General features: G+C 40.0%; 1 protein-coding gene across 5 annotated transcripts; it reads left to right on the top strand.

Annotated features, from left to right (window-relative positions):
* The first annotated feature begins 436 nt into the window (after positions 1-436).
* Positions 437-27,057, top strand: ZFP1 (ZFP1 zinc finger protein). 5 transcript variants are annotated; one of them, XM_036088024.2, is made up of 4 exons: positions 437-701; positions 6,617-6,675; positions 22,147-22,298; positions 24,052-27,057. In XM_036088024.2, the coding sequence occupies exons 3-4, from the start codon at positions 22,148-22,150 to the stop codon at positions 25,125-25,127; spliced, it is 1,227 nt and encodes a 408-aa protein (XP_035943917.1). In that variant the 5' UTR covers positions 437-701; positions 6,617-6,675; position 22,147; the 3' UTR covers positions 25,128-27,057. The 5 variants fall into 5 exon arrangements, with proteins under 5 accessions (XP_035943917.1, XP_035943920.1, XP_035943921.1 ...); XM_036088027.2 differs by having other exon boundaries at positions 438-701; positions 22,172-22,298; XM_036088028.2 differs by lacking the exon at positions 437-701 and adding an exon at positions 1,049-1,279 and having other exon boundaries at positions 22,172-22,298.

The raw sequence follows: 27,057 nt of genomic DNA, 5'->3' as shown, positions 1-27,057 counted from the left end.
GCAGATGCTTAACTAACGACTGAGCCACCCAGGTGCCCCTACTTTATTTTTTTTTAAAGATTTTATTTTTAAGTAATCTCTACACCCAACATGGGGCTTGAACCCATAACCCTGAGATTCTCCATGGAACTGAGCCAGCTAGGCACCCCTGGCCAATTGTATTTTTTAAAAATGAGAAAGGTATGAATTTAATGTTACATACGGTTATCTTTGAAAAATTATAGGTGACATTTACTTTTATTTTATACATATTTTCTAATTAGTTATCATAGATTACCTATGTAATCTTTAAAGGCCAGGTTTTTGTATTTGGGGGTAAGTGGTAGTTATAATTCATAACCCTTTCTGGAGGAAATGAACAGTTCAGACCCGGGATTATCGCCTCCGCCGGGGATTATCTCGGTCAGGCTCCTGCCACCCGCCAAACTAGAAGACCTTCCTGAGAGTCCCTACAGCGGCACGCCCAAAGGCTTATGGGAAATGTAGTTCCGGAGTTGGATAAACCACAACTCAGAGGACCCTGGGACGGCGAGCAGCCCTTGCATCTGCGCATGTGCAATGCTGCGAGCGCGCCGGTGGCTGCCCTTCCCCCACCTCCTGCCTTGAGTGGGTGACAGGGCCCCGGTCTCCGCGCGTCTTCACCGACCCGCGCCGTGACCCGGCCTGGCACTGAGCCACAAGTGGAGGCTGTGCCCCTCCAGGTATGAGGGGGGTTGCCACGCAGCTCCGCGGGGCTTGAGGGCCGAGGGGAAGGAGATGAGGGATGGGCTCCTGTCCGCGCGGGGTGGGAGCCCAAACTTCGGCGACTCGCAAGCGGCGGTGACCCCCGGGGCGGCGTCAGGGGCCGCCCGGCGCTGTCGTCGGCGCGGGGCTGGCGGGGCCCGCCTGGCCGGACGTGCGGGGGCGGAGACGGCGGCGAGGGAGGGCGGCGGCGGCGAGGGCTCGCCTTCCTCCCTTTGTCAGGAGAAGCGCCGCCGACCGGCCGCAAGTGTCTCCTGCCGCGCGGGAGCGAGTCCGGAAGCCCGCGCGGGTGCGCGCGTGACCAGGCCCCGAGGGCGCGGGGCGAGGCCGGGGGCGGGGCCGGACACACCTGGCGGCGCCCGGAAGCCGCGTGCGGCGTGCCCGAGCCTCGCCAGGTGCCGGGAGGCATGAAAGCCCGCGCGAGTTGCCTGATGCACACGGCGTGCCAAATCTTTTTGCGAAAGCCTTTAAAGCTAAATCTTCCTCTGATCCTTACATCTAGCCTGTGACGCCGCTAGTATCTCAGTTGCAACTGGAGGTAAAACGGAGGCTCAGATGGATGGAATACCCGAGATCATACGGCCAGCCAGTACTTTGTGTGAATGGCACAGGTTTTTTCATTTGCCTTTTGATTTTGCTCACTGGTAGTTTAGCCATGCAGGCGTTTTGAGTTTCTCTGTAGTTGAATTTACTGCTCTTCCCACTTTGAGATTATGCAGGTTGACTTATGATTCCCACTGTACTTTGGAATCAGTTGTATTAAAAAATCTGTCTATACTTTTATGATGATCCTATTAATGGCTGCATTTAATTAGGGGGAATGGACTCCTTTATGATGTTGGGTCTTAACTGCAGGCCTTCCCAGTGTTCAAGTCCTGTTTTGTTTTGTCCCCCTTAACGGCACTTGATAACCTTAATGACAAAAGTTTGTCATTTTTCTCAACTTTTTTTTTTTTTTAAGATATTATTTATTTATCTGACAGTGAGTGAGAGAGGGAACACAGCAGGGGAAGTGGGAGAGGGAGAAGCAGGCCTTCCGCGGAGCCGGTAGCCCGAGGTGGCACTGGATCCTGGGAGTCCGGGATCATGACCTGAACCAGAGGCAGACGCTTAAGGACTGAGCCACCCAGGCGCCCCTCTCAACTTTATTCTTATGTCGTATTTTATTGCTGTTGAAGACTTAATCATTTCTCCATTATTTCATATTTTTTCTCTTGTTTTTGTTGATATTTTCCACTGTTCTTATTTTGTATATTTGGGATTTCTCCTCCTTTTTGTTTTTGCCTCCTTAATTATTGTAGATAAGTTATTTTTATTATTAAAGAATAACTCTTTAATATCTATAGCATCTATAGTAGTGTCTCCTCCATCATTTTTGATACTGGTAATTGGTGTCCTCCTTTTTTTTCTTCCTTTTGGTCAGTTTGCCTAGAAGTTTTTCAGTATTACTGATCTTTTCAGATAACCAGCTTTTGGTTTTCTTGAATTTCTCTGTTGTTTTTCTGTTTTGAAGTTTTTTTTTAAATATATTTCTATGCTTTATTATTTCCTTATGTTTGCTTTGGGTTTGATTTCCTTTTTTCTTTCTGATTTCTTAAGGTGGAAGCTGAGTTCATTGATGAAAATCCTTCTTCTTTTCTGATATAGTTTAATGCAATGTTTTTTGTTTTTTAAGATTTATTTGTCAGAGAGAGCACAAACAGGGGGAGCGGCAGGCAGAGGGAGAGGCTGTCTCCCTGCTGAGCAAAGAGCCTGACGGGACTTGATACCAGGACCCCGGAATCATGACCTGAGCCAAACACAGACGCTTAACTGACTGAGCCACCCAGGTGTCCCTAATGCAGTGTTTATAGTTACAGTTAATATAGTTAATAGTTTAATGCTGTATTACGACTTTAGGTATGTCCCTCAAATTTTGATATGTTGTGCTTTCATTTCCATTCAGTTCTATGGTTTTTTTAAGGTTTCCTTGTGACTTTTCACCCCTTGGTTATTTAGAAGTCTGTTGTTTAATTTCCAAATATTTGGAAGGAAGGAATTTCCAGATCTCTTTCTATTAATTGATTTCTAGTTTAATTCTGTTTCAAAGAATATACTTTGTTACAAATTTCAGTTCTTTAAAACTTGAGGTTTGTTTTCTGGCCAAGAATGTGATCTATCTTAGGAATTTTTAGTATGTACTTTAATGACTGTTGTGCTGTTGGTGGTGGAGTCTTCTATAGATATGAAATGGGTCAGGGTGGTTGATAGTGTGGTTCAGTTCTTCTGTATCCTTACTGGTTTTCTGTCTACCTGTTCTGTCACTGAGAAGAGTATTAAAGTCTCCAACTATAATTGTGGATTTATCTATTTTTTTCTTTCTGTTCTGTCAGTTTTTGCTTCTTGTATTTTGAAGTTCTTTTGTTAGGTACTTATACATTTAGGATTGTTAGGTCTTCTGGTCATTTGGCACATTTATCAGGTGTTATCTATCACAGTGACATAATATCACTGTCTCTGGTAATATTCTGAAGTCTACTCTGTTTTATATTAATGTAATCACTCTAGCTTTCTTTTGATCAGTGTTTACAAAGCATATCTTTTTCATCCTTTTACTTTTTTTTTTTTAAGATTTTATTCTGGAGACAGAGGGGGAGAGAGAAAGAATGTGTGGGGAGAGGGGAAGCACAGGGAGAGGGACAAGCGGACTGCACGCTGAACATGAAGCCCCATGGGGGGCTTGATCTCAGGCCCCTGAGATCATGACCTGAGCCAAAACTAAGAGTCAGACACGGACACTGTGTCAGTCAGACACAGACCGAGCCACCCAGGCGCCCCCATCCTTTTACTTTTTTATTTTTTTATTTTTTTTATTTTTTTATTGTTATGTTAATCCCCATACATTACATCATTAGTTTTAGATCCCCATCCTTTTACTTTTGATCTAGCTATGTTTTTATGTTTCAGACTGCTTATAAACAGCACATAGTTTGGCCTTGCTTTTTTTTCCAGTTTGACAACCTCTATCATTTCTTTGGTGTATTTATACCAATTATCAGCATGGTTTGATTAAAATCTACCGTCTTGCTAGTTTTTTCTACTTGTCCTATTTGTTCTTATTTTCCTCTTTTTCTGACTACTTTTGGATTAGTGGGTATTTTTATGATTTCATTTTTTTTCTCCACTATTGGCTTATTTATACCTCTTAAAAAATTTCTTTTGTGGTTGCTCTAGAGTTTACAATATACATCTGGAGTTAATCACAGTGGACCTTTAAGTAATATTATATTGCTTTGTGTATAAGATCCTTATGACCGTATACTCCCAATTTCATCATCCCATCTTTTGTGCTCTTGTCATGTCTTTTACTTTTACATATACCATAAGCCCACAAAACTGCTGCTATTTTTTGACAAATCAGTTATCTTTTAGAGTGATTAAAAGTAAGAAAAAGTTTCCTTGGGACGCCTGGGTGGCACAGTTGGTGAATCAACTGCCTTCGGCTCAAGTCATGGTCCCAGGGTCCTGGGATCAAGTCCTGCATTGTGTTGCGTCGCATCTCATCGCGTCAGGCTCCCTGCTCAGCGGGAAGCCTGCTTCTCCCTCTCCTCCTCTCTGCCGCTTCCCCTGCTTGTGCTTTCTGTGTCAAATAAATAAATCTAAAAAAAAAAAAAAAAAGAAAAAGTTTCCTTTAGAGTCATCTTTAACTATTCCCAGAGATCTTTATTTCTTTGTGTAGATCCAGGTTTTTGTCTCATATCATATTCCTTCTACCTGAAGAACTACTTTAAATATTTCTTGTAGTACAAGTCTACTGGTAATGAATTCTCTGTTTTTGTTTGTTCAAAAAGGTTTTGATTTCAGTTTTTTTTGAAGGATATATTTGCTGGGTATAGAATACTGGGTTGATAGTTGCCCCCCCCTTTTTTTTAAGATTTTATTTATTTATTTGAGAGAGAGAGCACATGAGAGGGGGGAGGGTCAGAGGGAGATGCCGACTCCCTGCTGAGCAGGGAGCCCGATGCGGGACTCAATCCTGGGACTCCAGGATCATGACCTGAGCCGAAGGCAGTCGCTTAACCAACTGAGCCATCCAGGCACCCTGCCCCCCTCCCTTTTTAAGTACTTTAAAGATGTCACTGCATTATCTTCTGGATTGTATAGTTTCTAATGAGAAATTGGCTGTGACTCTTTATCTTGGTCCTCTATATAATGTGTCACTTTTCCCTCTGGCTACTTTCAAGACTGTCTCTTTAACCTCAGTTTTCAGTGGTTTGAATATGATGTGTTGCATATGGTTTGGCTTGGTATTTATCCTGTTTGGATAAATTATTTGAGCTTCTTGGATCTATAGTTGGTATCATTCCTTATTTTTGGAAAATTCGCAGTCATTATGTCTTCAAATACTTCTGTTCCATTCTCTCTTCTCTTGGGATTCCAGTGACATGTTTGTTACGCTGTTTGATACTGTACTACAGCCTTTGGATTCTCTATTTTTTTAAGATTTTATTTATTTGACAGAGAGATAGAGCACAAGTAGGCACAGCCCCAGACGGAGGGAGAGGAGAAGAAGGCTCTCCTCTGAGCAGAGAGCTGGATGCAGGGCTTCATCCCAGGACCCTGGGATCATGACCTGAGCTGAAGGCAGCTGCTTAACCGACTGAGCCACCCAGGCGCCCCTGGATTATCTGTTTATTTAATTTTTCATTCTCCTTTGTCTTTGTGTTTCATTTTGGGTAATTTCTTTTGACTTGTCTTCAGAATTACTGAAAATTTCCTCAGCTTTATTGAGTCTACTACTGAACCTGTTGAAGGTATTCTTTCAACTCTGTTACTGTGCTTTCTGTATTTTCCATTTGAGGTTTTTTTTTTTTTTTTGCAGTTTTCATCTCTTCTCAAATCTCCCATTTGTTTATTCATGTTGTCCACCTTTTCCATAAAAATTTTTAAAAGATGAATCATAATTGTTTTAAATTCCCTGTCTGATATTTTCATCAGTTGAAGCTTGTGTTGATTGCTTTGTCTCTTGATAGTGGGTTGTCTTAGTCTTGCCTTTTCTGGTATCTCATAATGTTTGATTGAAGATGAATGTTGACAGCATGATCCTTTCTGTCCCTTCTCTTTTTTTTAAGATTTATTTAGGTGTGCCTGGGTGGCTAAGTTGGTTAAGCCTCCAACTCTTGATTTTGGCTAAGGTCGTAATCTCAGGGTCATGGGATTGAGCCCTGCGTCGGGCTCCATGCTCAGCTTGGAGTGTGTTTGAGTTTCTCTCTCCCTCTGACCTTCTGGCTTGTTTTCTGTCTCAAATAAATAAATAAATCTTTTTAAGAAGAACCATGAGTGATGATGGACTCTGAGAAACAAACTGAGGGTTCTAGAGGGGAGGGGGGTGGGAGGATGGGTTAGCCTGGTGATGGGTATTGAGGAGGGCACGTTCTGCATGTAGCACTGGGTGTTATGCACAAACAATGAATCATGGAACACTATATCTAAAACTAATGATGTAATGTATGGGGATTAACATAACAATAAAAAAATTAAAAAATAAATCTTTTTAAAAAGGATTGATTTTAGAGAAAGAGACTGCAAGTAGGGGGAGGGGCAGAGGGAGAGAGAGAGAGAATCTGAAAACAGATTCCCTGTTGAGCATGGAGCCCAATGCAGGGCTTAATCCCAGGACCCCAAGATCATGACCTGAGCCAAAATCAAGAGTCGGCTGCTCAACTCACAGAGCCACCCAGGCACCCCTTTTCTGTCCCTTCTGAAGAGGCAAGGGACTATCCCAGTAGGTGGCGTTTTCCCAAGTGATGTGTAAGGCTCTGTAAACAAGTCATTGTAGGGGTTCCAAGGCAGGTCCAATCATTAATAACAATATCTTCCTTTTTCTGTCTTCCAGTTCTGCCTTCATAGTTCCCAGGCTTCACCCAAAAACTGCAAAAAATGAACAAATCCCAGGTGAGTTGATTGTTTTTCCCAACTTTATTTTTCAGTGCATCTGAGGAAGTTTCTAAGGACCCAGAAAATGAAATAGAAAGGCATAGATGAGTAAAACTCAAGGAAAACATAGTAAGAATGATCAGTACCAGCAGCCAGAAAGCAAACAAGTTGTTTTGAATTGAGTATGAGTGTCATCTCCTTGGTTCTCTGGTATTAGGTCTGAATAAATTTTATGGACCTTCATATAGATGGTGTTTTGGACAACATCCCCACACACAGTGGGTTTATCAGTTTGTCTCTGGTTATTTTATGTAGCATTCTTCACTGCAAATGCAGGGTTTTATGTGTATTTTATTTTTTCAATCAAATTATCATGATGCCAAAGAATTCAGTAAATCCCTGGGTGTGTATTTAAATTCTCCCCCAGCTTCCACGAGTACCACTGTCATTCCTTTCTTGAGTAGCTTTCCAGAGTTTATATGTACATATTTACACAAGTACAAATATAGGTTATTATAAGATAGCATATTAATCATGCTGATTTGTTTATAAAGATTTTTTATTTATTTGAGAGTGTGAGCGAGAGAGAGAACACAATCAGAGGGAGCGGCAGAGGGAGAAGCAGGCTCCCCACTGAGCAGGGAGCCCAATGTGGGGCTCTATCCCAGGACCCCGGGATTATGACCCGAGCTAAAGGCACACGCTTAACCAACTGAGCCACCCAGGCATCCTATATGAGTTTTATTTTGTTTTTAATTAATAGACTTCATTTTTTTAGAGCAGTTTGAATTTACAGAAATGTGAGCAAAAAGTACAGAGTTCCCATATACTTCTTCACTCCTTCTACACAATACCCTGTTATTAGCATCTTCCATTAACGTGGTATACCTGTTAGAATTCCTGAGCCAGGGGCGCCTGGGTGGCTCAGTCAGTTAAGCGTCTGCCTTCGGCTCAGGTCATGATCCCAGGGTCCTGAGATTGAGCCCCGCATCGGGCTCCCTGCTCAGCAGGAGGCCTGCTTCTCCCTCTCCCTCTCCCATTCCCCCTGCTTGTGTTCCCTCTCTCACTGTGTCTCTCTCTGTCAAATAAATAAATAAAATCTTTAAAAAAAAAAAAAAATTCATGAGCCAATATGGACACTTTAACTAAAATCTATAGTTTACATTAGGATTCATTCTTGGTGTTGTACGGTCTATGGATTTTGACAAATATATGACAAGTATCCACCACTATAGTTTCCTAGAATAGTTTCCTGGCCTAAAAATCCGCTGTGCTCCATCTGTTCATCCTTCCCTCCCTCTCCCTGAGCCCCTGGAAACCACTGATCTTTTTACTGTGTGCATAGTTTTGCCTTTCCCAGAATGTCATATAGTTGGAATCATACAGTATGTAACCATTAGTTTTTTTCACTTAGAAATATGCATTTGAGGTTCCTGTATATCTTTTCATGGCTTGATAGATCATTTCTTTTTACCACTGAATAATATTCTGTTATATGGATGTACCGTCATTTATTTATCCATTCACCTATTGAATGGTTGCTTCCAAGTTTTGACAGTTATGACAGCTGCTACAAACACTCATGTGCAGGAGATAAAATAACTTACTTGAATAAGTACTAAGGAGTGTAATTGCTAGATCATATGGTAAGGGTATGTTTAGTTTTGTAAGAAACTGCGAAAGTGTCTTTCAAAGTGTCTGTACCATTTTGCATTCCCAAGAGCAACAAATGAGAGTTCCTGTTGCTCCACATCCTTGCTAGCATTTGGTGCTGTCGGTGTTGTGGATTTTGGCCGTTCTGATAGGTGTGTAGCAGTATTTCATTGTAATTTGCAATTCCTTTATGACATGATGTTGAGCATCTTTTCATATGTTTATTTGCCATCTGTATATTTTCTTTGATGAGGTGTCTGTGAAAGTCTTTGGCCCATTTTTAAATCAGGCGGTTTGCTTTCATATTGTTGATTTTTAAGAGTTCTTTTATATATTTTGGATACCAGTCCTTTTTCAGGTATGTGTTTTGCAAAGATTTTCTCCCTATCTGTGGCTTGTCTTTTCATTCTCTTGATTATGTATTTTTATCACTCAGTAACATATCTGAAGTCTTTCCATATCAGAACAGAGTTTCCTTGTTTTTTTGTAAATTGTGTAATGTAACATATATACAGAGGAGTATTTAAAGCATTGTAATACTCTTTATACACATTATAACAATGTGTATAATAAATATGTATGCCTTAAAGAATAATAATAAAATAGGCACCCATGTACCATACCCAAGGTAAGAAATAGAACATTCTCTGAGGTGCCTGGGTGGCTTAGTCAATTAAGCGTCTGCCTTTGGCTCAGGTCATGATCGCAGGGTCCTGGAATCGAGCTCCACATCGGGCTCCCTCCTCAGTGGGGAGCCTGTTTCTCCCTCTGCCCAACCCCCCCCTCTTGCACACACAGGCTGTCTCTCAAATGAAATAAAAATAAAAATAAAAAAAAGAAATAGAACATTCTCTGTTCCTTATGATACATTCTATGATTCAGTCCTCCTCCTAGGTAGCCACTATCTGGATATTTTTGTGAATTATTCTCCTGCTTTCTTTAAAGATTTTACAGCTCATCTATATGTATCCCTAATCAATATAAAATTAAATTTTGAGAAACTGGAACTGGAATTTATATTACCTTGTTTTGCATAATTTTCTTTCTGATTGGTGGAGTTCTTTTTTCTTTTTCTTCCAGACATTAAGATCTAAAGATGTCCTTTTATGCACCCATGTTCCCTTTGCCAAGACTTGGGTGTTTTTTGTTATTTGGGGTTTTTAAAAAATTTATTTAAATTCAATTAATTAACATATAATGTATTATTAGTTTCAGAGGTAGAGTTCAGTGATTCATCATTGTGTATAACACCCAGTGCTCATTACATCATGTGTCCTCCTTAATGCCCATCACCCAGTTAACCCATCCCCCCATCCACCTCCCCTTCAGCAACCCTCATTTTGTCTCCCATAGTTATGAGTCTATGGTTTGTCTCCCTCTCTGATTTCATCTTATTTTATTTTTCCCTCCCTTCCCCTATGATCCTGTTTTGTTTCTTAAATTCCACATATGAGTGAAATCATATGATCATTGTCTTTCTCTGATTGACTTAGTTTGCTTAGCATAATACCCTCCAGTTCCATCCACATCATTACATATTGTAAAATTTCAGGTTTTTGATGGCTGAGTAATATTCCATTGTAAATATATACCACATCTTCTTTATCCATTCATCTCTTGATGGACATCTGGGCTCTTTCCATAGTTTGGCTATTGTGGACATTGCTGCTATAAACATTGGGGTGCAGGTGCCCCTTCAGATCACTACATTTGTATCCTTTGGGTTGTTAAGCATTGTTTTTTCAAGTTACATTAGCCAGTGTTAACTAAAGAGATGTAACCAGTCATGCGTTATTGGTCATAGTCTAAAATGATACAGCCTTACTGGGGAGAAGTATGGCAAAAATGATCAAGTAAGCATAAGTCTAGTTGTGTCTAGAAATTTTGCTGGTATTGGATAAAGGTTTCTAGGAGAAAATGAGTTGAATAGAGTCTCTGAGTCATAGTCTGGCTTCAGCTTTTCTGAGAGTTTCCAGAAATCCCATTTGGAGAAGTCATTGGCAAGGTCATGAGAAACATAGGGCTCACATGCTTGGGCCATCTGGCAGGGTCAAAGTGTGGATCAGGTATTGAATGTCTGGTAGAAATATAATTAGAGCAAGTCGGTTGCTCTATATTCTTGCTTCTTAGCTCACTGGTCAACTGCCCACTCTCAGGAGTAGATCAAAGCAGAACACAAGAAGTGAGTGTCCTCATGTGATCCAAGGCAGCCTGGTTTGGAGGGGAGAAAGAGTTGTCATCAGCACATGTTCAAAACAAGTCAAACCAAGTATGGAAAAGAATCTGGGCCAGGTTCACCCAGGCATTCTGCCCTCAGGTTAAAAAGGTGGTACAATGCAGTAGGCATATTGTTTGTGACAGCCCTCAAAATGCCTGCTTTTGAATCACACTATTCCAGTCTCTGTGACAAGCAGTTTGGTGTCAGTAGAGAATCCCTGCCATCCTGCATTCTCTTTCACACTTTTCCTAGGGATTTCCTTCACTTCTGATATTGATCGTTTTCTTGCCCCTTCCCATGTCTTTGTCTTGTTTGGGTGACTATTGTTTTATTGGAATACATTCTCCAGTATCTTCTTAAGAAAGGGTATGTGAGAGATATGTTTTTGTAGACTTTGCATTTCTGAAAATGTCTTTATTCTGTTGTGATACTTGATTGATAGATAGTATGAATATGTATTTGTCCATTTCTTGCTTTAGTTCTGTCTGGTTTTGCTTAATGTAATTTGAAGCTCTGTTATTGAGTGCATGTGCATTTATGATTGTTCTCTCTTCCTGATGGATTTACCCTTTTATCATTTTGGATTGCCCTTCTTTATCTGTGGTTATAGAAATACAACCATACCTACTTTTTTATGATTAATGCTTTTGTGATGTATTTTTTAAGTGGTTTCTGTAGGGATTACAGCTTATATACTTTACTAATCATCCTGAATTAATATTATACCAGTTCAATATTATCTAAGAACAGTATACATTATATTGCAGTGAATTCTTGCAGGTTTTGTTAATCTCTATATATGCCTTTATTTTACCTTTTTTAAAGATTTATTCATTTGAGAGAGAGAGAAAGTGCATGCCATACAAGCAGAGGGGAGGAGCAGAGGCAGAGGGAGAAGCAGACTCCCCACTGAGCAGGGGGCCCAACATGGGATTTGATCCCAGCACCTGGAGATCATGACCCGGGCCAAAGGCGTCTAGACACCCAACCATCTGAGCCACCTAGGCAGCTCTCCTATTTTACCTTTATTTTGAATAATACTTTCCCTGGGTATAGAATTCTAGGGTTTGTTTTTTCTTTCAGTACTTTATTTTTTTTTTTTTAAGACTTTTTTATTTATTCCTTTGAGACACAGAGATACAGAGAGAGAGAGAGAATATGAGCAGGGGGAGAAGCAGAGGGAGGGGGAGAAACAGGCCCCCCCCGCTGAGCAGGGACCCCGATGCGGGGCTCGATCCCAGGACCCTGGGATCATGACCTGAGCCGAAGGCAGACGCTTAAGCATCTGAGCCACCCAGGCGCCCCTTCTTTCAGTACTTTAAAGATGACATTCTGTTTTTGTCTCACTTCTGTGATTTCTATTAAGAAATAAGTCTTCATTTTTTTTTTTCCTTGAAGGAAAGGGATCTTTTTCTTTAGGCTACTTTTAAGATACTCTCTTATTCTCTGGCACTCACCAGTTTGAGTATGATGTGTCTAGATATGGTTGTCTTTGCATTTATTCTGCTTGGGCTTTATTGAGTTTTTTGGATTTGTGGTTGATGCCATTTACCATATTTGTAAAATTCTCAGCTATTATTCTTCAAATATTGTTTCTGTCCCCTTTTTTTTTCCCTCTTCTTGTGAGACTACACATTACTCTTTTTTGGTTTTGCTTTCAGCATTTTAAGCAATAGTGCATTAGACTTCTTGGCCATACCTCACATTTCTTTTTTTTTTTTTTAAAGATTTTTTTTTAATTTATTCATCTGAGACACAGAGAGAGAGAGAGAGAATGAGCAGGGGGAGAGCAGAGGGAGAGGGGAGAAGCAGGCTCCCCACTGAGCCAGGAGCCCTATGTGGGGCTCGAGACCAGGACCCTGGGATCATAACCTGAGCCGAAGGCAGAGGCTTAACCATCTGAGCCACCCAGGCACCCCCGTACCTCACATTTCTTATTTTGGGTTTTCCTCCAATTTTTCCTCTCTGTGTTAGTTTAGACATCATCTTACTGGCCTGCCTTCAAGTGCACAGTTCTTGTCTTCTGCTGTGTCGTGTCTGCTATTAAAGTCTCTACAGTGAGTTTTTAATTTCAGTTAAAAACTACATTTTGCAGTTCTGTGATGTTCATTTGCTTCTCTTTTGTAGATTCCAGTTCTTTATTGAAATATTCTCATATTTTTATCTACATTATCCATCTTTTTCTCTGTATTTTTTTTCTCTGAAGTAAACTCTACCCCCAACATGGGGCTTGAACTCATGACCCCTAGATCAAAAGTCACATGCTCTACAGACTGAGCCAGCCAGGCTCCCCTCTCTGTATTCTTTTACATAATACTTTACAGTTAATCTGAAGTCTTATGTAGTAACTCTAATCCATGGATTATCTCTAAATATATACTGTTGACTGTTCACCTCTTGTTTCTTGTCTTATCACTGCTTTTTTTGGTTTTTCACATATTTTCTAGTAATCTTTGTTTATTTGCTGGACGCATGTATAATACATAACTCCCTCTAAAGTGTGTTAAATTGTGTTTTGCCAATAACTTAACTATGGCAGAACAAAACTGTTGCCATCTACTAGTTCTCCTAGAGGCTTGCCCTACGTGCACGTTAGGAACCACCCAGAGATCTGAGGTGAATTTTTATGCAGAATTTTAGAGCCCCTTCTCTATGTCTTCTTTATGTTCATTATCTTGCCCCCAAATCTCAGTTGCTTTGCAGACCCACATGCTAATTTTTATTTTTTTCAATGTGGCAACAGTGCCACTTGCTGCTTGGGGTCTGTTTCTCTGTGCTTACCTTTTAGAGAAAATACCATTAGGGACATTTTTGCTGTGTATAGAATTCAAGATTGATTTTTTTTTTTCAGCGCTTTTATCATTGTGCTCCCCTTATGTTCACTGTTCTTTCAGTAATTGTAGCCCTGCAATGGTTGGTCTCCAGTGCCTGCGAATTATCTTATATATTGGTCCAGCTTTTATTGTTGTTTTTCTCTCTCAGAATTTTATTTTTTAAAAGATTTTATCTATTTATTTGAAAGAGAGAGAGAGCATGAGTAGGGGGAGAGGCAGAGGGAGAGGGAGAAGCAGGCTCCTTGCTGAGCCAGGAGCCCGATGCAGGGCTCGATCCCAGGACCCTGGGATCATGACCTGAGCCGAAGGCAGACGCTTAACGACTGAGCCACCCAGGCGCCCCCCTCTCAGAATTTTAAAGTGATTGCTTTTTAGTGTTGTAGGCATGAAGTCCAGAGGCCTTTCTACTTATCAGAATGTGATCTTTCAGTTCTATCCAGAAACTTGTGGGTTTTCTCTTTGTACCCAGTGTTTTAAAATTTTCTGATGATTTGTTTTTTAATTCTGTTTGCATGATAGTTCATAATGTATTTTTTCTCACCTTTTTTTGTTTGGTTTTGTCAAGTGTGAAAATGCAGAGGAATACAAATAAAATTGTATTAGGGTTGAGCTATATGAAAGTACAATATTTGTATGTCACAACAGTTGAATGGCATCAATTTCAATATGGCTCAACCTAATAACTATCAACCTATTACAGTATCCAGTAGTTAAGACTTAACATCTTGGCTTATTTGCTTCCATACTGTAGGTATATATAATATATATACACATATATACACACGCGCACACACACACACACTAGAGAGAAAGACTATATAAATATATATATATGTCATGTATATACCATGTATATATATGTAAGTTCTTGTCTTTATGTGACACAGTTTATATTGAATTCTCTTAGTCTTTCTCATTATCATGGTTCTGATCTCCCTAGCAGGCTCTTGTTACTCCTGGTATTAAGTCACCTTATTCAATGCTAAAATCCTCTTGACCATTAAAGCTTGTCTCCTCACTTTAGAGGTAGCCAGTATTGTAAGTTTTGTGCAGGTATGTGCACTTCTCTTTTTCCATACTTTTGTACGCATTAAATAGAATTTATAGAATTTGAGGGTTGTGGCATATACGTATTTTTGGAATTCTGTTTTCACTAATATTTTAATTATTGATGTTCCTGTGCCAGCTTTTCTGTGCCTTTTATTTTGAAGCTTTGCTATTTAAGTTTGCCTCTTGTAAAAAGTATGTGGTTTTTTGTTTTTTTTTTTTTTAATTATCTGGGGGCATCTGGGTGGCAGAGTTGGTTATGTCAAACATCTGACTCTTCATTTCAGCTCAGGTCATGATCTCAGAGTCATGAGATCAAGCCCCATGTAGGGCTCTGCACTCAGTGTGGAGTCTGCTTAAGTTTCCCTTTCTGTCTCACTCTGCCCTCCCCACCTCTAAAATAAATAAACCTTTAAAAAGAAAACTTCTCTGAGGATCTTAACCTTTTATTAAATGTTTATTCTATTTTTATTTTGATTACTGATTTTCTTCCTCTTGACACTTGTAGCACTTTTCTTCTTCTCCTGGTCTGCCAAAATATATTTCCATTCAGGGCGCCTGGGTGGCTCGGTCGGTTAAGCGTCTGCCTCCAGCTCTGGTCAGGATCCCAGGGTCCTGGGATCGAGTCTCACATCGGGCTCCCTGCTCAGCAGGGAGCCTGCGTCTCCCTCTGCCTGCCACTCCTCCTGCTTGTGTGCTCTTTCTCTCTCTCTGACAAATAAATAAAATCTTAAAAATTATATATATATATATATATATATATATTTTTTTTTTAAGATTTTATGTATTTATTTATTTTAGAGAGAGAGTGGGGAAAGGACAGAGGGAGAAGGAGAGCATTTCAAGCAGACTCTGTGCGAAGCCCAATGCAGGACTTGATCTCAGGCCCTTGAGATCATGACCTGAGCCGAAACCAAGAGTCAGACGCTTAACCTACTGAGCCACCCAGGCGCCCCTATTTCCATTCTTTTAAAGGTTTAGCTTACTCTTTTGGTGCTTATGTTTTAAACAAAGTTTAAGAAGTTAATTACAATTTATATTTTCCATACACACACAATACTTTCTCTCTGCTACAACTCCCAGATTGCTGGAATCCAAATATTAGTTTCAGCTAATTACTTAACACCTCCTTCCCACATCCCCTATGTAGTTATTTTAACAACATATTTTGCTGACTTATTGCTTCCTGATGCTTTTTGTATCTACCTGACTCTTGTTAGATTTAATTGTCTTTTTTATGGTTCTCATCATTTTATAGTAAAATTACCTAACACTTACCTGACATTTATTATTTAGTAGCCATTATTTTATTTTATTGGAAGATTTTTATTTATTTGACAGAGAGAGAGAGAGAGAGCATAAACAAGAGGAGAGGAAGAAGCAGACTCTCCACTGAGCAGGGAACCCGACATGGGGCTCGATCCCAGGACACTGGGATCAGGACATGAGCCGAAGGCAGATGCTTAACCTCCTGAGCCACCCAGTCACCCCAGTAGCCATCATTTTAGATCAGGTTGTTAAACTAATGCCCATGAACCAAATGGCCTTCAGCCTTCTTTATGTATGACCCACAGCTAAAAGTGTTTTTTACGTTTTTTTTAATGGCTGGAAAAAAAAAATCAAAAGAATAGTATTTCATGGTATGAAAGTTATATGAAATTCATATTTCAGTGTCCATAAATCAAGTTTTATTGGAACACAGCCGTGCCCATTTGTTTACAAATATCCTATGCCTGCTGTCACAGTACAATGGCAGACTTGATTGCTTGTAGTTGAGACCACATGTGGCCTGCAGAATCCAAAAGATTTACTACTTGGCCCTTTATAGAAAGTTTGCCAATTCATTTGTTCATTCAGCACTTTGAAGATACTCTGTTGTTTCCTGGCTTACATTGTTTCTGTTGAAAAGTCAGCTGTTGGGGCGCCTGGGTGGCTCAGTCATTAAGTGTCTGCCTTCAGCTCAGGTCATGATCCCAGGGTCCTGGGATCAAGCCCCGCATCAGGCTCCCTGCTCCGCGGGAAGCCTGCTTCTCCCTCTCCCACTTCCCTCCACTTGTGTTCCCTCTCTCACTGTGTCTCTCTCTGTCAAATAAATAAATAAAATCTTTAAAAAAAAGAAAAGAAAAGTCAGCTGTTTTATTGTGTCTTTGTAGGCAGTGTGTCTTTTTTCTCTGGGATTTTTAGCAGTTTTATGATGTAAATAAATGTGATTTTCTTTGTATTTGTTCTTGGGGTTAATAGTGTTCAATGGTCTGGTGTGTGAGCTGTTTTGGAAAATTCTAAGCCATTGTTTCTTCAAGTATTGTTTCTGTTGCATTTTTCCTCTTGTACTGGGACTCCAACTGCAAGTATATTAGGCCTTTTTAGTTTGTCCCATGTGTCTTTTAGGCTTTTTGATGTGTTTCCCATCCTTTGTTCTTTCTCTGTTTCAGTCTAGGTTCCTTGCTGACCTATCCAGTTTTCTCATCATCTTTTTAGATGTGTCTGACCTGCTGTTAAATCCAGTTACATATTTTTAAAATATCTTTTCTGACATTCTTTTTTCCTGTTTAGTTTTACTATGTGCTGTTCCTTTCTTTTGTGGGAGGTTATGTGGCCCATGACTTATGCCTGGGTGATGATGAATCACATTGTATGTCTCTACTTACATTATGTTGAAAATGTGGAGATGGTTTCACTTATACTTACTCCATGCTGAGAAGCTGAGTAACCACTAGTAAAACTGGTATCTAGATACAAATTTATTGTCAAGTACAAATACAGCCAGAATTGATCTAGGAATCATGTAGATTACAAACTGAATAAAAAACATTTTTAATGAAGAGACAAGCATACTAGAGCATGCATGACATCTCAGGAAAATGAGCCAGATATTAAGATTTAGCAAATATTACCAAAATCTTTACACAATCTGACTATGAACAATACAGATGCTGTATTATTTTGGCTGGCTACTTAGGATGTTGCTATAGGAATTATGTAGCATGTCTCTTCAGGAAGAAGAAGATAATGAAAAACAAAGTTGAATACTCCACTCAATTTAGCATTTTTTTTTTTTTTTAATTTGTGCCTAACATAAACTCATGTACTCTGTGCTAACAGGAATATAAAGATGAGCAAGGTACAATTTCTGGTCTAAAAAATTTTAGCATCTAGCGGGGAGAATGGAAGGAATATGACACACTTAACAAAAGAAAGCAAGGCAAAATTGCCACAAGAGATAGAAACAAAATACCCCAGGGTTTAAAACCGATCAGGGACTCAAAATATGGAAGGATCACATCTAAGTGATCTAGGATGTTATCTTACTGGAAAGATCTTTGCATAGAGAGGAGAGCCATGGGAAAGAGGGATGGAAAAGAAAGTTGAATGATGTTGAATACTGAGCTAGTCATTGTTTATTAATTTTTAGTAGATAATGATTGTGTCGACTCAAGGTAATCGTGTACTAGAGCTATTCTTTAGAAAAATGATGTTAGCTTTAGAATGTGGGGTAGATGAGAATAAGGGGAGACAAAATAAGAAGAGGCTTTTGTAATTTGGGTTTTCAGTGGAAACAATAAGCAAAGGAAAGACTTGAGGGGTTCTCTAGCTTGCCTATCAGGGTGAAGAATGATCTTGCTTTTTGTGTCCCTAGTACTTTAGACCCTTGGAAATTTCCTAATGATCCTGTTTTTCGAACTGTAATTTCAGAAGTGATCTGATAATAAGAATAAATATTTACTACTGGGAAAACGTTGGCTCTATGATTGTTGACCCTCCGTGGCCTTGATCTCACCCATGACCCACCACTTGTATTCTCTGCTCCCATGCCAAGTGGCTAAAGAATTCTAGAAGAGGTCATGAAATAATGCTGATTAGGCTACCTGCAAATTTGTTCAGTATAACTAGGTCATTTGTAGTACTCAGACCTTTATGTCATTTTTTTCTTACTACTTTTCCCAAGGCTAGGAGTTATGAATGGGAGACGGTAGGAAGTCAGTAGGGCAAGGGTTTCAAAGATGGTGACAAGTGTAATCTAGATTTTGGAGGTATGGAATCTTACAGGGGCAGTGACAGTTGGGAAGAATCACCAAGGCCTAAGGAATCAAAGGTCGTAACTGAAGATGAAAGATACGTAGATTCAGAATAGAGAGAATGTGAATAGGTTAAAGAAGATTCTTGTACTCAAAAGTCAATTGGGAGGTGACAGTTTAGATGTATAGACAGTCTCCAGCATAAGATTGTTTAACTTATGGTTTTTTTTACTTTACGATGTTGTGAAAGCAATACACATTCAGTAGAAACTGTACTTGGGATTTTGAGCTTTTCTTGGGTTCACAATATGTGGTAGGATATTCTTGTGATGCTGGGCAGCAGCAGAAACCACAGCTCCCAGTCAGCCACACAATCATGAAGGTAAACAACCAGTACACTTAAAACCATTCTGTACCCGTACAACCAGTCTGTTTATCATTTTCAGTACAGAATTCAGTAAATTACATGAAATATTGAACACTTTATTATAAAATAAATAGGCTTTGAATTAGATGATTTTGCTTACATGTCAGCTAATGTCAGTGGTTTTTTTTTTTTAAGATTTATTTATTTGAGAGAGCGAGAGAGAGAGAGAGTACATGAGAGGGGGGAGGGTTAGAGGAAGAAGCAGGCTCCTCGCTGAGCAGGGAGCCCGATGCGGGACTCGATCCAGGGACTCCAGGATCATGACCTGAGCCAAAGGCAGTGGCTTAACCAACTGAGCCACCCAGGTGCCCCTCATGTCAGTGTTCTGAGCATGTTTAGGGTAGGCGAAGCTACGATGTTCAGGGGGTTAGGTGTACTAAATGCATTTTCCAACTTACAATATTTTCACATTATGATGGGTTTATCAGGATGTAACCCTGTCATAAGTCAAGGAATATCTAACAGTTTGAAGGGGTTAGGAAGGGGTATTAAAAAATGGTCTGCTCTGGATATCAGATATGCTAGGCACACCTCTCCTCATGGCCATAGGCTTTTTCCCCCCAGAACACGAAATTCATTCCAGATGGAAACCATACTGTCTTGACAAGTCTTTGAAGTCAGTCATGCTTGACATCCCTTTTAATGCTATGGTATCAAAATTGTGTTTTATCAACAATTTTGGGGGGTTTTTGTTTGTATAGAGTATGGAAAACAGCACTGTGAGAAAAAAGAATATTTTCACATTTGATGGTGGAGTCATTTCTAAATTATTTTAACTTGAGGGCGCCTGGGTGGCTCAGATGGTTAAGCGTCTGCCTTCAGCTCAGGTCATGATCCCGGGGTCCTGGGATTGAGCCCCGCATCCACAGGAGTCCGCTACTCCCGCTCCCTCTGCCCCTCCGCCTGCTTGTGCTCTCTTGGTCTCGTGAACACACGCAGTCTCTCTCTCTCTTAAATAAAATTTAAAAAAAAACCTTGTTTAAAAAATAAATTATTGTAACTTGAGTCAAAGTAATGTGCCACAGGTTTATCCCCCTCGTTGGTCTAGCAGCCATGCAGAAGTTCTTACTGTACTTATCATTTAGCCAAGTGGATGCAGATTAATAAAATCCATATAGCCACCATTCAGGCCAAGAAATAGAAATTAGCCAGGATTCTTGAAGCTCTTGTGAAATCCTCCCTGTGTAGCTAGAAATAGTTCATTTTCATTGCTTTATAGGACTCAATTAATTGTTTTAATATACCACAAAAAAATCTATTTTTTATTAAAGATTTTATTTATTTGACAGAGAGAGACACAGTGAGAGAGGGAACACAAGCAGGGGGAGTGGGAGAGGGAGAAGCAGGCCTCCCGCCAAGCAGGGAGCCTGATGCAGGGCTCGATCCCGGGACCCTGGGATCCTGACCCGAGCCAAAGGCAGACGCTTAACGACTGAGCCACCAGGTGCCCCCCACAAAAAATCTATTGATGAACATTTGTTTTGGGGCTTTGGGCTCTTAATGTAAAATGTGACTGTGAACATTTTCTTTTAATCTTTTATTGAGATATAATGACATAGGATTACTAGTTTCATGTGTACAGTGTAATGATTCGATACTGGTGTATATTGCTAAATGATCACCTCCATGAGTCTGGTAAACATCCACCACCATACATATTACAATTTTTTTTCTTGTGATGAGAACTTAGCAACTTTCGAATATACAATTCAGTATTGTTAACTCTAGTCACCATGCAGAAACATTACACCCCTACATCTTGTCTTATACTTGGATGTTTGTACCTTTTGACCTCCCTTCCCCCACTTTGCCCACTCTCCACCCTCCACTGTAGCAACCAGTTTGTTCTCTGTGTCTATGAGCTTGGTGGTTTTGGGGTTTAGATTCCACATATAGGTGAGATGATACAATTTGTCTTTCTCTGACTTATTTTGCTTAACATGATACCCTCAAAATCCATCCGTGTGTCACAAGTGACCAGATTTTCTCTCTTATGTCTGAGTAATAATAGTCCATTGTATGTATGTGCCACATTTCCTTTTCCACTCGTCAGCCCTTGGACACGTAGGTTGTTTCTGTATCTTGGCTATTGTGAATTAGGCTGCAATGAACATGTATATATAGGGGAGTGCATATATCTTTTTTTTCAGATTTATTTTTATGAGTGAGAGGATGTGCACGAGTGGGGGGGGGGGGTGGGCAGAGGGAGAAGCAGACTTCCCGCCGAGCAGGGAGCCTGATGTGGGACTCTATCCCAGGATCCTGAGATCATGACGTGAGCCAAACGCAGACACAACCAACTGAGCCACCCAGGCGCCCTGCATGTATCTTTTCAAGTTAGTGTTTTTGTTTTCTTTAGACAAATACTCAGAGGTGGAATTGTTGGATCATGTGGTAGTTCTGTTTCTCGAGGCAGCTTCATACTGTGTTGCTTAGTGGCTGTACCAGTTTACCTTTCCACGAACAGTGCACAAGGTTCCCCTTTCTACACATCCTTGCCAACATTTATTCCTCATCTTTTTGATAACAGCCATTCTCACCGGTATGAGGTGATACCTCACTGTGGTTTTGATTTGCATTTCTGTGATGATTAGTGATGTGTTGAGCGATCGTCTCATGTACCTGTTGGCCATATATAGGGCTTTGGAAAAATGTTCAGATCTTCTGTCCATTTTTTAATTGGATTGTTTTGCTATTGAGCTATGAGTTTTGTATATTTTGGATATTAACCCCTTATCAGATGATTTGCAAGTATTTTATCCCATTCAGTAGGTTGCCTTTTCAGTTTGTTGATGGTTTTCTTTCTATGCAGAAGCTTTTTAGTTTGATGTAGTTCCACTTGTTTATTTTTGCTCTTCTACCATTTTTATGGCTTGGCTATGGTAGAGAGATCTACGGATGCCTGACATTTTGTCTTATAATTGTAAGTTCCTCTTCTGCCTTTATATATTTAAAGCTTTAACTCTTTAATACTGTCTGATGTGATACCACAGAAGTACCTACGTGAGCATCATCTCTACACTGGTAACATTCAATACTGCATATTTACGCATTTATCTCCCTGTACACATTTTCAGAGAACAGTGTTTGATTAATCTTCAACGCCTATCACATATGATAGTGTCAGAGGTAGGGGGGAATCTAAATAAATGCTTTAACTGTTATAAAGATAGTTTGGAAACATAAAACCGTGAAGATGTATAGTTGGTGTTCTGGTGAATGACTGTTTTGTAACAAGGTAAGAGTAAGTTTTCACATATCCTTTTCTACATTATCAAATGTTGATCATTTCAGAATGAATAGCAATATGCCATTTCAGGGATCCGTTTCATTCACGGATGTGACTGTGGACTTCACTCAGGAGGAATGGGAGCAGCTGGACCCCTCACAGAGGATCCTGTACATGGATGTGATGCTGGAGAATTATAGCAACTTACTGTCAGTGGGTAAGGACCTCTTTCGGGTGTACCTTAGTGTTTGCCTACCTTTTGTGTACTTTCTCCCGTACCCGCAATTCTGAGTTTCTGAATTAGTGGTTTTGTCCTTCAGCTTCAGTTGTTAAAGCTGAGAGAGAGTGCAGACTCTGAAGTTCTACCTTCTTTATTTTGGCGATTTCGGAAGTCCAAGCAGTTAGGAGCTATGTTCCATTAGCAAGTTATCTGATAGTGTCAAACCAGATGTGATTTTCAAGCAACAGGAAGAGAAGTATAGATAGCATATTAACAATTGCCATTTCACAGTTTTCTAGGGAAGATGGCAAAAGAGGGAAGGAGAACCAGAAGCCAAGGGAAGTAATATCCTAGGGATCATGAGTGGGTTAAAATATTTTAAAATATTTTTTAAGAAGCAATTTTTCAGGTCCCCAAACCTTTAGCGCTGGCCAAGACCAGATAACCTGTATTCCTCAGACCTCCGAATCATACCTCTGATTATGTCTGTCCCTGCTTAACTTTTTTCCTGTTTTTTTTGTATTTTCCCCTCACACTTGACATTGCCTAACCTTTCTTAAACCTTTGTGATTAGTTTTGTCAGTTTGCCAGAATGGTGACTGTGATATTTTAGGTCATGGAATTAATGTAATAGCTGTAAGGAAAAAAAAACCCAACAAAATTTTTTTTTAGTGTAAGGGCGATGTCTTTGTCCTAGACACACATGGCAGCAGGATCACAAGAGTCAGGAATGACCAGGACCATACAGATAAAAATAAAGGTTCTTAAAGGTCTAGGTCAAGGTTGGATAAATCTGATCCTTAAGATTTCTTTCAAATAAAAGTAGGGACAAGACTGGTTTAGAGAAGAAACTAAACATAGTAGGAGAAAAATAAGATATTTCAGTAGAAAAAAGTAGTGAAACAAAGGATTCTGCCTCAAGGATCTTGGACCCTTGGATTAATTTTATTTCCCACAAAATAGGAGTTCTGGATCGTGTCATCCACTTGCAAAAGTCATACTTTAGAGATTTGGATCTTTACAATAGAATCAGCTCTGCCGACCGGTGAGAAGTGTTGGAAGTTGCGTGGCAGGGGCGCCTGGGTGGCTCAGTCGTTAAGTGTCTGCCTTCGGCTCAGGTCATGATCCCAGGGTCCTGGCATCGAGCCCCGCGTCGGACTCCCTGCTCAGCGGGAAGCCTGCTTCTCCCTCTCCCACTCCCCCTGCTTGTGTTCCCTCTCTCTCTGTGTCTCTGTCAAATTAATAAGTAAAATCTTTAAAAAAAAAAAAAAAGTTGCGTGGCAGAGATGAGCAGATCATGGTCATTCAGAGCCTAAGGGGTAGTTGCTAAGCTCAGATCAGCCTAGGCCTTTCCCCTTAGCACAGACCACGAAAACAAGCAGATGAAGATGTTAACTGTTCAGTGTCCTTGAGGACAATTCTGAATCTCCTTTGTCCCCAGACTTGCCAGACTTCCCACATCATTTGTGCCCTGTTTGCTGTCCTTTTTACCCTTTAGGGCCATTTTGTAATGTGGCACTGCCACTTGCGTCCATTGTCAGCTCCCACTTATTTTTTTTTGCCAAGGACTTTTTTTTTCTTTCAGAGTTTTAAGAACTAGGCAAAATTTGCATTGGAGACTTTTTAGTACTAGAAGACTGGATCCCGCACTGAAGAGACAGCCCCACGATAGAACACTTGTAGAGACTTCACATCCTCGAACATTATAGCGCAGGGGCTGACCGAGCGTTTCTCATGTGCTCTTTCCTAGAGGTGTGGAAGGCTGACGACCAGACGGAGAGGAACCACAGCAACCCCGATGAGCAGGCGAGGCCATTTATCATTTTTAAGAACCAAACCCCAATTGAGGAGAGAGGTAATCTCTTTGGAAAAACATTTAATCTCAGCACAGATTTTGTTTCTTTAAGGCACGTACCCTATAAATATGACTTATATGAAAAAACTTTGAAATCAAATTCAGACTTACTTAATAATAATAGAAGCTATGTAAGAAAGAGAGCTGACGAGTGTAACGGATTTGGAAAAGCACTCCTCTATCTGAAGCAAGAGAAAACCCATAATGGATTAGAATACTCTGAATATAACAAAAGTGGAAAAGTCTTTAAAGAAGCCATTTTTAAACATCAAAAAATTAGAAATTTGGTACAACCTTTTATTTGTAATTACTGTGACAAAGCTTTCTCCTTTAAGTCACTCCTCATTAGTCACAAGAGAATACACACTGGAGAAAAACCTTATGAATGTAATGTATGTAAGAAAACCTTCTCCCATAAAGCAAACCTCATTAAACATCAAAGAATTCATACGGGGGAGAAACCCTTTGAATGTATTGAATGTGGAAAAGCTTTCACCCACCAGTCAAACCTCATCGTACACCAGAGAGCACATATGGAGAAGAAGCCCTATGAATGCAGTGATTGCGGCAAGACATTTGCCCAGAAATTTGAACTTACTACACACCAGAGAATTCATACGGGAGAACGACCCTATGAGTGTAATGAATGCGCAAAAACCTTCTTCAAGAAATCCAACCTCATTATACATCAGAAAATTCACACAGGGGAGAAACGCTATGAGTGCAGTGAATGTGGGAAGTCCTTTATCCAGAACTCACAACTCATTATACACATGAGAACTCATACCGGGGAGAAACCCTATGAATGTACTGAATGTGGCAAGACATTCAGCCAGAGGTCAACCCTTAGATTACATTTGCGAATCCACACAGGCGAGAAACCATACGAGTGTTCTGAATGTGGGAAGGCCTTCAGCAGGAAATCCCGGCTCAGTGTCCATCAAAGAGTTCACTTGGGGGAAAAGCCCTGAGAATGCAGCCAGCCAGGACTGTGGAAAACCCTTCCACCCCAACCCTTGACCATGGGGGAGAAACCGCACAAAGGTACTGAAGGAACATGGAAATTCATAGTGAGATACAATCCATCACATCAAAAACATGTAAAAACAGGGTCCCCTCAGAACAGTGTTATACCCAAAGTTAGATACGATGCCCAGCTAAATCTACATCAGCATATATCCAATTGTAAATAGACATGCTTAGTTGTATTACAGTGAGCTTTTTAAAATCTTGAATTACTCAAGAATGAAATGTTCTGGTCAGCAGCATAAAGGATCAATACCTTAGGAATTTAGTGGTTATGTGTGATCCTATCTTAGATCTACACATGTAAATTTAACAGTTACTGGGAGTTTGAAATTCTTGTCCTCTGACAGTTGGGGCACGAATAAGATTTTCCATGCTAAACATAGCGTGTTTTTCAGTACCTTTCCGAGCCAGTATGCATTCCACATGAAATAGGTAACAGTTTCCGTGGCAGATGGCCTATGTTTTCTCCTACTGCTCGCTGGCATAGAGAGTCGGTCTGACCATCGTTATTCCGCTGCCTCTTCAATAAACAGAAGACAATGTTGAAGTTTTAACTTGTTTCTGGGGTTGCTAATCACATCAATATGTAAATGAGCCATAATTAAGGGGATTTCGAGAGTGCAAGAGCACTGTGGGCCGGCACTCCGTGCATGCCCCAACTGAAGAGGCCCTGTCTCTAGCGCACAGTTGTTTTGCAGTGGGCTGTTTGTTTACGTACAAATGCATGTCTTTCAACATAGTGTATAACCCAGAAACTACTTGTATTTTTATTTTTGTTTCCCTATTTCTCTTAATATTTTACAAATTGTCTTATAAAAAAGTAGGATGTGTATGTGGTTCACAAATGTTACATTTTAGAGACTTTAGAGAAAAAATTTAAGAAACTGTCAGTAAATGTCTTACTGCTTTTTAAAATGTCCATGTGCACAACACTTTAGAAATGCGTTTTTGCCACATTCTGTTTAAAGGAGTCATTTCCATTCCTTGAGTTTCACGGTCATCAACCAAAAGCATCTCCCTTTGGAACTCTTTAGTACAGGTTAAGCCTTTCCTTTAAAGGTTCACAAACACCTTAGAAGTTAGACTTTTCAGTGATCTCTCCATATGTTTAACAATTAACCTAAAAAAAAAAAAAAAAGCTTTTTGCATAACTCAGAGGCAAACCATCTTAGTATTGATTTCAAATTCCCATTTCTCTCCTGATCAGTCATAAATCGCACACTAGATTTGTCACTGGCAACTGGCCTTTTTCTTCCTTGTTTCTGAATGTCATTGATGTGCTGTGACTATATATGAATGTGAGTGACTTTCTGAACAGGTTTTACCAGAACAGCTATAGTCCAGTAAGTCTTTGTCTTTCTAAACTGTCCTCTTGTCTACTACCAGCAAGGAAGCAGGGGAGAAGATTCATCTCATACACTGCTGTTAGAAATGTGTAAAGTGCAACTCTTAACATTAAGGATACACAGACCCTTCAATCCAGGAGTCTCACTCCTGGGAATCTATCCCTAAGAAAAGATAAAGTGCCAGTTTAAACTTAAGATTATATGTTTATCAATGTATATTGTATTTTTTGATAAGGACAAAAAAAGGAAACAATGTGAATAACCATCAGTAAGAGAATGATTGAATAAACTGCAGTAAAACTATACCATGGCTGGATGGTATTCCATGGAGAAGAATGTGTAAGTGCAAATGCTTCCAGGTCAGATGAGAAGAGGGAGAGGGAGGGGGGAGAGGAAGAGGGGAGAGAGAGTTTGTGTGTGTACAACACATTTCTAAAATAAAGATCTAAGTATATGTGTGTGTGTGTATTTGTATGATTTTATGGTCCTGGATAATAAAATTCTCTGTCAAAAAATATAATTACCA

This window comes from Halichoerus grypus, chromosome 15 (assembly GCF_964656455.1).
Source record: "Halichoerus grypus chromosome 15, mHalGry1.hap1.1, whole genome shotgun sequence".
In the NCBI taxonomy this organism is placed as follows: domain Eukaryota; kingdom Metazoa; phylum Chordata; class Mammalia; order Carnivora; family Phocidae; genus Halichoerus; species Halichoerus grypus.
The sequence above is the reverse complement of the archived record's forward strand: the minus strand, read 5'-3'. Positions and strand labels throughout refer to the sequence as shown.

What these genes read in the sequence shown, in the direction of transcription:
- ZFP1 (XM_036088024.2), top strand. Translation starts at nt 22,148, where the DNA reads ATGAATAGCAATATGCCATTTCAGGGATCCGTTTCATTCACGGATGTG. An exon ending in TAGCAACTTACTGTCAGTGG is followed by an intron (nt 22,299 to 24,051) that starts GTAAGGACCTCT and finishes GCTCTTTCCTAG; the next exon opens with AGGTGTGGAAGGCTGACGAC.